Raw genomic sequence first — 13095 nt, forward strand, 5'->3', positions numbered from 1 at the left:
CATACACCCTGCATGTGGATCACTTCTACATGAAAGTACTTGTTAAATGGTTATCTTTGAGATTATATTATGTATAAACATCTTCCTGTTGCTATGGCACTTAATGTAGATTTCATAATCTACAACCCGATTCAAAAAAGTTGTGATGCTGTGTAAAATGTAAATAAAAATAGAATGCAATCATCTGCAAATGAACTGAGTTTACCTACAACAGTTTTACAAAGTGTTCCTGAGTCCATGCAGTAACATCCTTTATACAGTCACGTGTTCACAAAGTGCTGAACCTCACTCCATCCTCGCTTGTGAACGACTGAGCCTCTCAAGGATGCTCCTTTCATACCCAATCATGATACTATCACCTGTTACCAATCAACCTGTTTACCTGTGGAATTTTCCAAACAGGTGTTTTTGGAGCGTTCCACATCTTTCCCAGCCTTTTTGTTGCTCCTGTCCCAACTTGTTTGAAACGTGTTGCTGCATCAAATTCAAAATAAGATGATATTTACAAAAATCAATGAAGCTGATGAGGTCAAACACTAAATATATTGTCTCTGTCAAGTTTTCAATTGAGTATATGTTTCCTTCTGGTTTATTTATGTTTTACACTGCATCCCAACTTTCTTGTAATCAGGGTTGTATTCTCCATACTTCACTGTACAACAGCAGACACATGAAGACAAGCGGGTGAGCAGGTAGCGTGTGTGTCTCTGTGTGTGTGTGTGTGTGTGTCTGTGTGTGTGTGTATGAGAGAGATAGTGTTAGGGTTGTGTTTGTGCTGCAGGTTCTGTGGTGGACTGACAGTGCTGGCTCTGGATGTGGGAGATCTGCAGGACGGGCAGCAGCAGCTGAAATGCATTCTGGATGTAGTTGGTACTGTTGGAGCCCTGCAAACAGGAGAAACATTACCAACATAACCATAACCATCATCATCATCATCATCATTATCATCATCATCATCATCATCATCACCTATATGGACAAAAACAATCTTACTTTTTTAAGAAATAATTAAAAATACTGATTGCACTTGGAATAAAGTGTGTTTTAAGTCTATTCCCAGTGTTCAAAATCTATTATGAATGATTATTTTTCTTTATGTCTAAGCATATCATCAGACAGACATCTTGTGCACTTCTCACCCTGTTATCAAGCACTGTTAACTCTGACACTGCTACGTTATTAATGTCTCTTATCGTTAGCGGATGAAAGGTCAAGACAGCCCGAGGAAAATTCAGTGCATCTCACCTCAAGCAGCACGCTATCTACCAGTGGATTCAACTCCTCTGCTTTCCTCTGGCCCTGAGAGACAGAAAGCCAGAGATGAGAGACCGGAAGCAGCAGAGATCAAAATCAAAATGCTCACTGTGCTGACACTGGAAAGCATTAAAAAAACTAAAAAGACAAACATTAAAGGATGAGGCTGACGATTGAGGAAATCCCACGAGGAAACCGCTAATGTGATTTACAGTTGCTCATTCAGCTGTGCCATAGACCTCCGTTACATCACCATTACAGCGGAAGAGCAGGTTGACGCTGCTCCAGCTCATTACCGTGTATGTGTTTATTTTGAGTCAGTGCCACAGAGACCTGCTCGTCCCGCTGCTGTAAATACTCGCCAGAGCATGAAATGTGTAAGAATCTGCTGCTGAAAATAGTCCCAAATACGTTTCTGTTTGTGTCACGTATTAATGTGTGGAAGGTTACATTAGATCTGTGTGGAGTGATGAGGAGACAGAAACATCTTCTTCTTCTTCTTTTTCTTCTTCCTCTTTTCTTCATCTTCTTCTTTTTCTTTTTTTCCCCTTATTTCTGCTTTTTCTTCTTCTTCTTCTTTTTCTACTTCTTCTACTTCTTGCCATCACCTAATTAGCGCATAAACTCTTTTTCAAAAAAGGAAAAAAACAAAACAAATGAGCATAAATTTTAGTTTTTGTGAAATGTTTTGACTTTCTCTGTTTCCATCAACCTAACGCGATAAATTTTTGGTTTTGGACTTTTGTTGTTGTTAACAGTAGCCGTATTTCCACATACATAGAGAAGAAGAATTCAAATGTCTCCTCCCACAGATCTGATGTAACCTTCTTCACATTAAAACTTAATGAAGTTTTCTATTGCGGCGCTCTTTTAATTTCATCATCTTTTTGCACCCTCTTCTTCCCCAATGATATAATTGTTTTCCGGTTGGAGAACTGGCACCACCTATTGTTTATCCTATACAACTCCTGATAGTTGCATAATGATCGTGGATGGAAACCAGCATTCAGTCCCAATTTCTTTTGCCAATATTGTTGAAACTCGACGGACATCCAGCTAAAAGGAAAACCAGCCTCATCCTTTAACAGCCCTAGTATTCACACACACACACACACACCCACACACACACACCCACACACACACACACACACACACACACACACAATCGCTCTCACCTACCCCGACAAAAAGTAGTGTATCAGAGAACTTCTTGGCCAGACACTCCACCTCCTTACACATGGCACATGTCAGCCTGGAATGAAAATATGGATTTTAGCAATAGTCCCTCCTCTCTCTCCACACACACACACACACACACACACACACACACACACACACACACACACACACACACACACACACACACACACCTGGTGAGGATGTGTGCCTGGTCTCTGGCTGGTTTCTCCAGCTCCTGTCCGTGGAGGATGAGCTCTGCCACCTTGTGGAGCTGCTCAATACTGCGAGCCGTCACTTCAGCCAGACTGCCGACTGATGACAGGTAAACTGCCTGGAGAGAGGGAGATCAACACACACACACACACGTACACACACACGCACATATATGGAATCATTGTATCAAATCAAATCAAATGAGCCTGTGACAGCAGGAGCATGGGGAGATTAAATTAAAAAAAGAAAAAAAGGTCCCTGCTGTTGCTGATTTTAGTCACGTGACATTGTTGAGTTGACCTCACCTCAACAGATCTGGGGTCTTCCTCCTTCTTTTCTTCGCCTCCTCCCTTCAACTCCTCTCCCTCGCTCTCCTTCTCCCCCTGCTCCTCTCCGTCTTTCGTCTTTTCCTCCTTTTCGTTCTCTCCAGGTGAGGCCTCTCCTCCCGGCTGGTCCTGCGTTTCCCTGCCAACCGTCTCCGTAGTGAAAGGCTGTTCCACCTCACTCACCCAATCATGGGCCTTCATCCGAGCCTGGAGATGCATAATTACCAGCCATCAGCTCTGCATGGTGAGAGATCGCCATCCTGATGTATGCTAATCAGATGCGTATACATGACATTATGCTAATGGAGGTTCTTTAAATGTGAATTTGAATAAGCAGAAGGACTTCAAAGGTGATAACTTTTATATTCCTTGCAGACTGCAGCAGGAGAGAGTGGATGTGTGGCTGTGTGTGTGTGTGTGTGTGTGTGAGTGCCAAATAATAAACAATAATTAAACAAGGATTTCAATTTAAGGTAAGCGTAAAGTTTATTATGAGGATTAAAAGAAAGTGATGCTCTGACAGACTTCCAGTGTTTTGTTACTACATTTGCCTGTGATGTATTTCAGAAGTACTTCTTCTGCACTTCTACTCTCCTCCTACTTCGGCTAATTTTCTACATTTCCCACAAAGCCTGTTTCACGCTATTGTGCTAATCAACAGTGAGTAGTGGTAACGTGCCAAAAAATGTTGCGATGTATTCTTTAAATATGGAAGTAACAATAGCTATAGATAAGAATAAACGAATGCAGTTTGAAACCATATGGAGAGCACTGTTACAATCTGTGAGTATATAGTCACAGTTTAATATGGGGACAGATGGGCTTTCTTGATGAAGACAAACTGATTTTTTTTTCATTTTGTGAGTTTGTACTGGTCATTGTTTCGATTGTGTGTTTGTTTTTAGTGTTTGTGGAGTGTACATGATGTGGGCCCACACACAAAAATAAAACACATAAAAAATAAAGAAAAAAGAAACACTGGCCACAAAGGCAGAAGAGAATAGGGGAAAGGGGGAAAGGAGAGAAACATGGATGTAAACAAATGCCAATTTTGAATATTTTTTGCTTTATGAGGAAGTAAATGCACTTGACACTTATGAGAAACACTTCATTTAAATGTAATGCCATGAAAACCACTCATACCCATTTGATCTGTGTAGCCCAACCTGCTGAAGCTCAAACACATACTTACTTTATGAAGAGATTACAGCAACTAATAAATCTTTCAATGTACATATACGGATGTGAATAATGCAGGAGGATAGACTTAAAACAACCTGAACCTCCTTTAAGAAAAACATGTCTTCTGGCTGTGCTGCACTGTGGTCTGATGAAGCTGCTGCTGCTGCTGAAGGAACTGGATTCTCTGTCTGTTCAACTCTGGAGTCTTCCTGCTGGGTGCTGGTATGTTTTAGGGTTTGAATTAGAATGAGGTTTGGGTTGGGGGAAGGATTTAAGTTCAAGATGCAGTGGAGGGGGCTAGGATTAGGCAGGGGTGGAGGAAGTCCTCAGATCCTTTCCTTAAGTAAAAGTATTAATACACACTGTAAAAATACTCTGTTACTCTAAATCCTGCATTGAGAATGTCAGTTTAGTGAAGTATGTAAATATAATCAAAATTTGTAAAGTATTCTTAAAGTATTCTTAAAGAACTCAATGCAGAAAAATGCCCCCTGTGACTGTTACACTCAGTCAGTTATTATGCATTGATGTACAAGCAGGATTTTACTGTTGTTGTTGGCTGAGGTGGACCACAGCTAATTATTTTCATTATGGATATATCAGATGATTATTTTCTCCATTAACTGATTCATTATTTGGTTTGTAAAAACTCTGATAATACTGAATTGATGAATTGACTAATTCGCTTCAGCTGTACTTGTTCATGCTATTAGTATACAATAGCACTGTTAGTGTTAGTTTATTTTATAACAAAACATCATATTTTACAAGATCTTCATATGTTTTGTGTTTAATTTCATTTGTAAAGAAACTACTAACTAAAACTGTCAGATAATTGTAGAAAAAATAGCAATATTTCCCTCTGAAATGTAGTGGAGTAGAAGTAGAAAGTACCATGAAAAGAAAAGACTCAAATAAAGTATAAGTACCTCGAATTTGTACTTGAGTGCAGTACTTTAGGAAACGCACTGTGCATGCGTGAGACTCACCTTGTTGAGTTTGTCTGGCGTGGCAGCAACGTGGAGCTCAAACAGCAGCTCAGTGAGAATGCTCACAAACTCCTCACCATCAGCCGCTGGCAAAGGCACACAATCGCACAAAAAGACACACACACACGCACGCATGCACACGTCATGTCAGTATACTTCAGTTTACATGGCATATGTTGAAGCCATAGATGCATAAACTGTCAAATGAGAGCACTTTGTACCACGCGCAATGGTTTGATTTCCCCCAGGCTTAGATCCTAATGATAATATTCATGCTTGCTAATAGCACAACAGAGATTTGGTGCACTTCTGATTCTTGTTTTTGTCCCAAATTAATTCAAACTCCTGTATATGAATTACAATTTGTGCAGAGCACACATGCAGATTTAATGTCTTGATCTGTTTCTTTTGGTTTTGGTTTGATGTGATGTGAGTGCGTCAGTGGCCCCTGAACACCAACACTGGATCACTGTTAAACCCTCCAGGTGAAGGGACACCAGCGAGCTTTGAACTCTGCACTGCAGTGACGTCGCCTGAGGGCACCTGTCATGCAGTATCAGGTTACATATAGCTTTTAATACGTAAAGTGACAGGTGGCTGGTGAGATATGATAAAAACGCAAAAAACTTGGCAACCCCTCGACGCTGAATTTCACTTTGCCAGAACATTTTCTACTTTGTAAGCAGAGAAAATAGATAGATCACGAACAAAACGCCTCCAACACTGGTTCCCGGGAGGCTCCAAGCTTTTCTGGGCTTTTGCAAATAGGAAAAATTATTTGTGGATGTTTTGAGTGAACCAGACAATATTACTGTCAAATATTTGGGAGAAACTGGATTTTCTAACAGGAAAACATTATGAGAGATGGTGCTTTGAACGTATTAAACCTACGCTGACACTCAACACTGATTGCTCTGCCCCTCACCCTGACCTCTGACCTCCCTGTGAATGAAGACAATTGAAAAGAGATTTCACCTACAGGGATCGATACAAATCAAACACCACGTCATGTCACAGACTGACAGCGATGTGTTCACGTTACTGTTTTGTTGCCATTGAAACAGAATTGTTAGTTCAGATTGAGACGTTTGGGATGAATCGGACTGTCAGTCATGTTAGTTGCCTGTGACAGTTATTTGTTTGAGCTAAAGGACTGTACGAATATAATACTGTATTGAGGGTGAGAAAGGGGAAAAAGGGAAGGATTACGTATAAATTTTTTGGTGCAGACGCAGAGCAAACTGTAATATTATATACAGCCCCCCGCCCCAGCCAAATAATTTTCTCACAGGCCCTAAAGTACCTGGTTTTGTTTTTCCTGCTGGTTAGAAGATAGCAAGATGTGAGTGTGACAGCACAATTAAGTTTTTCTTGTGTCTTGGTGTTTGCTACGGCCTCAAGGAACCTGTGTGCTGTTCATCTTAATAAACCGTCAGCGAAGCCAGGCAGCCTCTTGTCATCTTCTTCCTGCGAGACGTTATGATGTCGTTCTGCATCAGTAGTTGTGATGGTGATTCAGATGTGCATGACTTTTATGAGGTGGGTTTGGGAGCTTCTTGCACCGCACATTTAGGGGACTTTGAGACAGATTAAAAAAAAAAAGAATCGTAAAATTGAAGCAGCAGCCTAACTCAAGCTCCAAAAATGCTGCTACCTTCACACTGAACTCAGTTCTGGTCTGCACTTCTGATCTAGTGTCAGGACTTCGGTCCGTCTGCCAGAGTTCAAACAGAACATGGGAATAAGGCCAAACTGATCCCAGGTCAGTGCTCAGGGGCCGCCTCTACCTCCTGCTCTGGTGGTTGGTTGGTTTGGGTTACTCACACAGGGGGGTAGAACAGTGTAATTGGGAACTTAGATCACCGTTATCCTTCGTCTGTCCTCCTTCTTCTTTTTCCTCTTCCTCTCCTCCCTCCTCTTCCTCTCGCTTGATGAAGATGTCCTTGATGAAAATCAGCTCCTTCTTCACCTCCTCCTGCTCCTCTTCCACCAGGGAGGAGAGGAAGGCTTGGACCTGAGAGCAGATATGTACGACTTCATCGACACAGTCCTAAAAAGGAGTGTGTTTTCTGCAAAGCACTCTATATTCCTCACACTTGTTCCTTACCTTGACCTCACTCTCATTGGACAGGATCTCCAGGGCCTCCAGGTGTGACAAGCCCTGGTAGTCGTCAAACAGAATACTGTAGTGGGCTGTGGGTGCGCTGATTGGCTGGTTGCCCAGACGTGCCCGCTCTTTCTCTTTGGCTTCTTTCAACATCTGAAAAAATCAAAACCTTAAGTAACTTTGCTGCTGTCACTTCAGAGAAGTTACAAAATGTGGATTTTCACTGAAAATCACCAAATGATTCCATCCACACAGACACACAATACGCAAGTTTTACATAAGTGTGTGTGTGTGTGTTTGCTTGCCTGACTCAGTGATGCGGTCTTCTGCATCAGGGTCTTGGTCTTTTTGAAACCCGGGTCACTCTCAGCAAGAACGGTCATGGTCTTCTTTCCGATGAACTCCAAGGCATCCAGACCTCCACTGATCACCGACTTCCCCTGAGAGAGAGAGAGAGAGAGAGAGAAAGACACCAGAGGACAAACACAGAGGGAGAGACAGAGAAAGTCACATTACCAGAGGAACATTTAAAGGAATTGATGAAAGAATGAGCAATGAATAATGAATAAAAAAAAAAGAAAATACAGTAAATGGCAATGATAAGACATGAAGTCTAACTTTTGACTTACAGAGTTAAAATTAGCAGATATTCGATAAACTATAAGACAGGATAAGGTACAACTTTATTGATCCCACACAGGGAAATTATGTTGTTACAGGCAGCAATAACAGCAAGAATAAAGAAGGAGATGTACAAAAATAACAAATGGATATATTATGTACATAATATATGTACATTATAAACAAAAAGTGTCTAAAAATAAAGTTGCCTTTAGAAGGATGGCTCAGTTTCTCTAAGATATGGATATAATACAGTGTTTGGTAACACTACACGGTACAAAACATATGACACAGTAGAAATAATATATAAGCGCAGAAAAAAAAGTAATATTGCACAGGATATTTGCACGGATGTAATGGAAAGTCACAACTATGACAGAGACTGTAAGTCAAAGTGATGAGGTACTAATTAAACACTTTGTCATCTAATGAGTTATATTTATGAGATGTCAACCCCTGCTGGCACAGTTCCACAGCAGACAGTAATATTGACAAGCATCTTTTAGAGATTTGGATGCCCAGACTCACCAGGAAACTGTAAAGAAATGAGGAATGACAGAAATTTAAAAATGAGGGTAAATGAAAACCTATTTGTTACAGAGTCATAATAAGTCACTGTAAGCTGCAATTCACATTCAAATTTTTTGACTCAGTGTGGAAATGATGAGGCTGTAAGTCATATGTTCAATTCCGAGTTAAGATTATGATACCTCAGTGAACCGAAGGACTTTTTGCTGTATGTTATTGCATAATGCTGTGTTTTTTCCAGACAATGCCATCTTCAACCTTTATTGTATGCATGTTCAGTTCGCTGCACAGCTATGAAGCAACGTCACACACACAACTGTCAATATCGCACAGCAAGGCGGAAAATCTGGATCACCAAATCTGCCTCAAGCAACACTTTCTTAAACCAAGCAGGTTTGCAGTGGAAATCAGTGACAGTTTTGCAGTGTGTGTGTGTGTGTGTGTGTCTGTGTGTGTGTCTGTGTGTGTGTCTGTGTGTGTTTGTGTTCACTCACTGTGTTCTGCACAGCATGTGTGATGGTAGAGAAGACACCTCTTCCAGTAGCTGCAGCACTCACAGAGGCCTCCCCGGCGCTGGACAGGTCAATGTCTCCACTTTGGCCTCCTCCCTCTGTCCTCTCCTCTGCTCCCTCCTCCTCCTCCTCTTCTTCTTGCGCCTCCTCTCCTACTGAGGTCCTGTGGAGACGCAGCGCCTCTCCTGCCTTCGTCTTAACTGAGGTCAGGCTCTGACCTGCACACAGACATGTAGAAAGCTGAAGACTTGAGAGAGAGTGTGGATGTGGGAATATGAGAGGGTAAAACAACAGAGAACATACCCACTGTGGAGGTGGCACTGCTTAGAAGAGACTTTCCCCATGAACTCCAACCTCCCCAACCTTTTTCTTTCTCCTGCAGTGACTTCTGCGCGCGCACACACACACACACATTACAGGAATAGCCATTATCTTTCCACTTACTAGAGATACAGCTGTATCTGCTGAGCCAGACAAAGCCTCAAAGGCCTCAATTACTTTCTTTATCGATTCATCCTTTGATCTATAAAATGTCAAAATGTATTTCAATCCACAGTCCAGAATCTTAAAGATATTGAACTCTTACTGTCACATAAAACAAAGAAAGAAACCAAAACCCTGCAATTGAGAAGCACATTTAAAAACAGCAGGTGTTCACCAAAGTGCTTTACAGACAACTTACAGACAATGAATCAGGTCTCAAAAGAGTTTAATTTATCGACTGATGATTGCTTTGACTCTAAAGTCAATTAACTGAAAGTTAAGCCAATATTGAATTAAGGTAATAAGCTCAGGTGAATACTGGCAATGAAACAATACGTTGCTATCAGATTTATCAACTCTTAAATATCAATATCAGTATTGGGCTTAAAAGTCCAGGATCAGAGGTTATAGTGTTTAATGCACTGCATGTTGAGGAAATCGCAACTCAGCCACAACGAGAGAAACTAGTGCTACAAACCTCCACATCCTCCTCTGCAGCCTCTGGCTCCAGGCTCACCGGTTGGTCACATTCGATCAGCTGACCCTCAGCAGGAGGCTGCGGTTGGTCCGTCGGACCCTCTGAAGTCTCGGCGGCGGGGTGCTCTGTGGTCATCTCCTCGGTGGACCGTGGGAGGGCGAAACTCTCCGGGATCAAAGGAGGCTGCAGAGCGGCTGTGGGCGGTGCAGGGGCTGCTGGGACATCCTGACAGGAACCAGGGTCAGTGTGAGGGGGCTGAGTGGGTGGAGGGGTGATGTCAGCAGAAGGGTCTGTGTCAGAGGGGGCAGCCTGGGACATGGTGATCTGGAAGAGAAGGGATCTTTAGTTGAAAAACTGCTGATCTTTCAAAATCTTTGCATTCTGCAACCAAAACTCAGTTTTGTTTGACTAACACTCCAAAAATCCAAAGATTTTCATTTTTCACTGATATTAAACAAAGAAAACAGACGGATTCTCACATTGGAGAAGCTGGAATCACAATTGACCTCAATTATTCATTCGTTGTCAAAATCGCCAGAGATTAATTTTCTATCTATTGGCCAAATGAATAACCGATGAATCATTAGCTATAATTCCAGTATGCAAAACACTAAATCACATGCTCAGACACAGAGTTCAAACGCTGAAGGCGTACAGATCACTAAATCAATGCAGCATGTTTGCAAACATTTCCCTGACTTTAACAACCAGGTGACCATCCCTGCAACATAATGGACAGTCGCTTCATCTCCATTTCCAAGCATTTCTGTCATTCTCTTTACCTCTTAAATGTGGCATGCATCGGGTTTGGCTTGATGCATTTCCAGTGATGTGTGGTCCAGTATTTGTATCTGATGTATTTCCAGTGTGAAATATCTAATATTTGATGTCTTGAATAAAAACACAAACTTTAACAGAAAGAGTAAACTGATGCAGTCAATAACAATTATTATTTTGTATGAAGATTTACTGTAGTGTAATGTCAGAGTTACTTATGTGAATATTCAGTGAATAAATTGAACATTTTCCAATAGAAGTTCTGCATCATTTCTGTATACGTTTCTTTGTGGTATTTGTATAATCTCTGAGAAAACAACCACAACAAACTCTATTTTAGAGTTAATTAATGTGTGACAGCATTATTTGACAATGAAGCAACAATAATCAAAATTAAATAATAAACATATGCATATTGTGTTGCTCTCACTTGATGCTTGATGAAATACAAATTTAGAGAACAGAATTTGCTAAAAGTTGTGCATCAACTTCAGCCAAAATCACTGGTTATCGCTTCATGTCTCAACACCACCATCTACTGATCAGTTGCTGCACATGCATCCACATCATTACTGTCATCCCCATGTTTTCAAACATTGGTAAGTTTGTTTAAGGTTGTTTCCTGGCAGCAAAATGCCATTTAGCAAAACGCTATCTCTGACAAACTGCATGCAGAAGATGGTAAATAAACCGGTTTACAATACCAATATACCATTTGTCCAGAAAAAAATCACTACAGTCTGCAGGGCAAGGTACAGTAGCTGAGTATGATCTGACAATATTTTCCTTTTGATCTGGAGTAAAACGAACGTAAAGGTAGCGCTTAAATCCAGAAAAACTGTCAACACATCCTCTAAGGTCAATTTGTAGCCTTTAACTAATCACTCAAACGGGTTAAATCAAAGGAATCATTACATAGCATCAATAAGAGCTTTCTGCACCACGTATGTCAAAGCCTCTCCTGCTTCTTTTAACACAAGTTGAAAACATTAAAACACGATGACAACATGCACAGACGATGTGAAGCAGACACTTAACAAACCCCACTGTTGCGTTTGAACGCGAATGTGACGATTCGGCTATTATTCTCAGCTCTATGATCTTCTTACCGACAAATACACGATTTCAGTACTGAAGACAACGAAACTTCATCGCCGTTTGTTTTTGTTTTCCTCGTTACACATTCGTGTCTTTCAGTTGTTGCAGGCAAAGCAAAGTTGTAAAGCTCAAAGACAGTTTTTGTTTTTGTGAAAGTGACAGTGCAGCTCACCCGTTTGGTGTCAGCCGGCGGCTCCTCTTCCGCCCCGCCACGTCGGCAGGCCGGTAGGTGACTGCACCGAAGAGTAACAGAAGACAAGATGAGTCTCTGCCTCTGTAGCAACTGCCGGCTGCTGGCCCGGAAACAACAAGAAAGAGACCCTGGCTGATAAAACTACGCAGAATTCAACTTGCAAGGAAGCCAGTGCATGTAGCAGCTACTTTAAGACAATGCTCGCCAGAAGCAGCCTTTAGAATAAGCATCACAGAAAAACAGCACAGTCTTTATCGTCTTATTACAACATATAGTCTCTGTTTCTATTTGCTGTAATAGTGGAAAACCATTTTAGAATGCATTGTTTGTACGGTTTTATTGGCATTTAGACACATGTGCATTAACACGTCTGGCTAAATCACGAAACCAATGAACATGTGCAGATAAAGTCTGTCAGACTCAGCCTCCTGTGCAGACGTGGTGTCAGCGGGACTAGGCGAAGTCACAAGTGGGCAGACTGACTCATCTGGCTTCACCTTATGTTAATTAGGAAATACAGTGGATTTGTTTCGGATTCGTTGCGTTTCGAGTCAAAAAGCTCAATAACAACTCTTATGTTTTATTTGCAAGGTGCACAGCGGCTCGTTGGTCTAGGGGTATGATTCTCGCTTAGGGTGCGAGAGGTCCCGGGTTCAAATCCCGGACGAGCCCTCATTTTTGTCATCCACCGAAACATTTATATTTGAATATAGATGAATTGAATCATCTAAACAATTCCAAGAAGATGTCTTATAATCCAGTATGCACACAGCCGGAGAAGGCTCAATCTACGACATTTTCTTTTTATATGTTCTTCGATATTTTAAGCTTTCTTCTATCTTCATTTTACACTGCATAGCTTCTTATTTTAGAATGCATTTGTTTTATATATTTTAATAGTGAATCTCTATTTTAGATTTATGACTATTGACTTTTACAATAGGCTAATTGCTTTCTTACCTTTGTGTATCTTAAGTGTTATGCAAATGGTTTTATTTGCCAATAAACCCATTTCTGATTCTGATTGTTATTCTTATTATGAAATGTCACAATATTTTCTGAGTAATCAATTAATGTTTTAAAAAAGGCTGCAACTAGAAACCTCTATTCTGTTTGTGCTGTTGAATTAATTATTCTGATTTATGAAGGTCATGA

General features: G+C 41.0%; 1 protein-coding gene and 1 non-coding gene across 3 annotated transcripts; one reads left to right on the top strand and one right to left on the bottom strand.

The window, feature by feature from the left end:
- Positions 1 to 534: 534 nt before the first annotated feature.
- fam114a1 (family with sequence similarity 114 member A1) lies at positions 535 to 11932 on the bottom strand. 2 transcript variants are annotated; one of them, XM_041933589.1, is made up of 13 exons: positions 11920 to 11932; positions 9873 to 10196; positions 9215 to 9299; positions 8894 to 9129; positions 7556 to 7690; positions 7251 to 7403; positions 7007 to 7157; positions 5144 to 5229; positions 2952 to 3179; positions 2625 to 2764; positions 2434 to 2506; positions 1246 to 1299; positions 535 to 884 (listed from the first exon to the last, which is right to left on the bottom strand). In XM_041933589.1, the coding sequence occupies exons 2-13, from the start codon at positions 10188 to 10190 to the stop codon at positions 759 to 761; spliced, it is 1785 nt and encodes a 594-aa protein (XP_041789523.1). In that variant the 5' UTR covers positions 10191 to 10196; positions 11920 to 11932; the 3' UTR covers positions 535 to 758. The 2 variants fall into 2 exon arrangements, with proteins under 2 accessions (XP_041789523.1, XP_041789524.1); XM_041933590.1 differs by lacking the exon at positions 11920 to 11932 and adding an exon at positions 11759 to 11888.
- Positions 11933 to 12540: 608 nt separating this feature from the next.
- Positions 12541 to 12612, top strand: trnap-agg. Its single transcript has one exon. It is a non-coding gene; the product is annotated as a tRNA-Pro (tRNA).
- Positions 12613 to 13095: the final 483 nt, after the last annotated feature.

Source organism: Chelmon rostratus, chromosome 3 (genome assembly GCF_017976325.1).
Source record: "Chelmon rostratus isolate fCheRos1 chromosome 3, fCheRos1.pri, whole genome shotgun sequence".
Lineage (NCBI taxonomy): Eukaryota > Metazoa > Chordata > Actinopteri > Chaetodontiformes > Chaetodontidae > Chelmon > Chelmon rostratus.

What these genes read in the sequence shown, in the direction of transcription:
- fam114a1 (XM_041933589.1), bottom strand. Translation starts at nt 10,190, where the DNA reads ATGTCCCAGGCTGCCCCCTCTGACACAGACCCTTCTGCTGACATCACC. An exon ending in CCAATGAGAGTGAGGTCAAG is followed by an intron (nt 7,158 to 7,250) that starts GTAAGGAACAAG and finishes ATCTGCTCTCAG; the next exon opens with GTCCAAGCCTTCCTCTCCTC. An exon ending in CGCCAGACAAACTCAACAAG is followed by an intron (nt 3,180 to 5,143) that starts GTGAGTCTCACG and finishes ATGCATCTCCAG; the next exon opens with GCTCGGATGAAGGCCCATGA.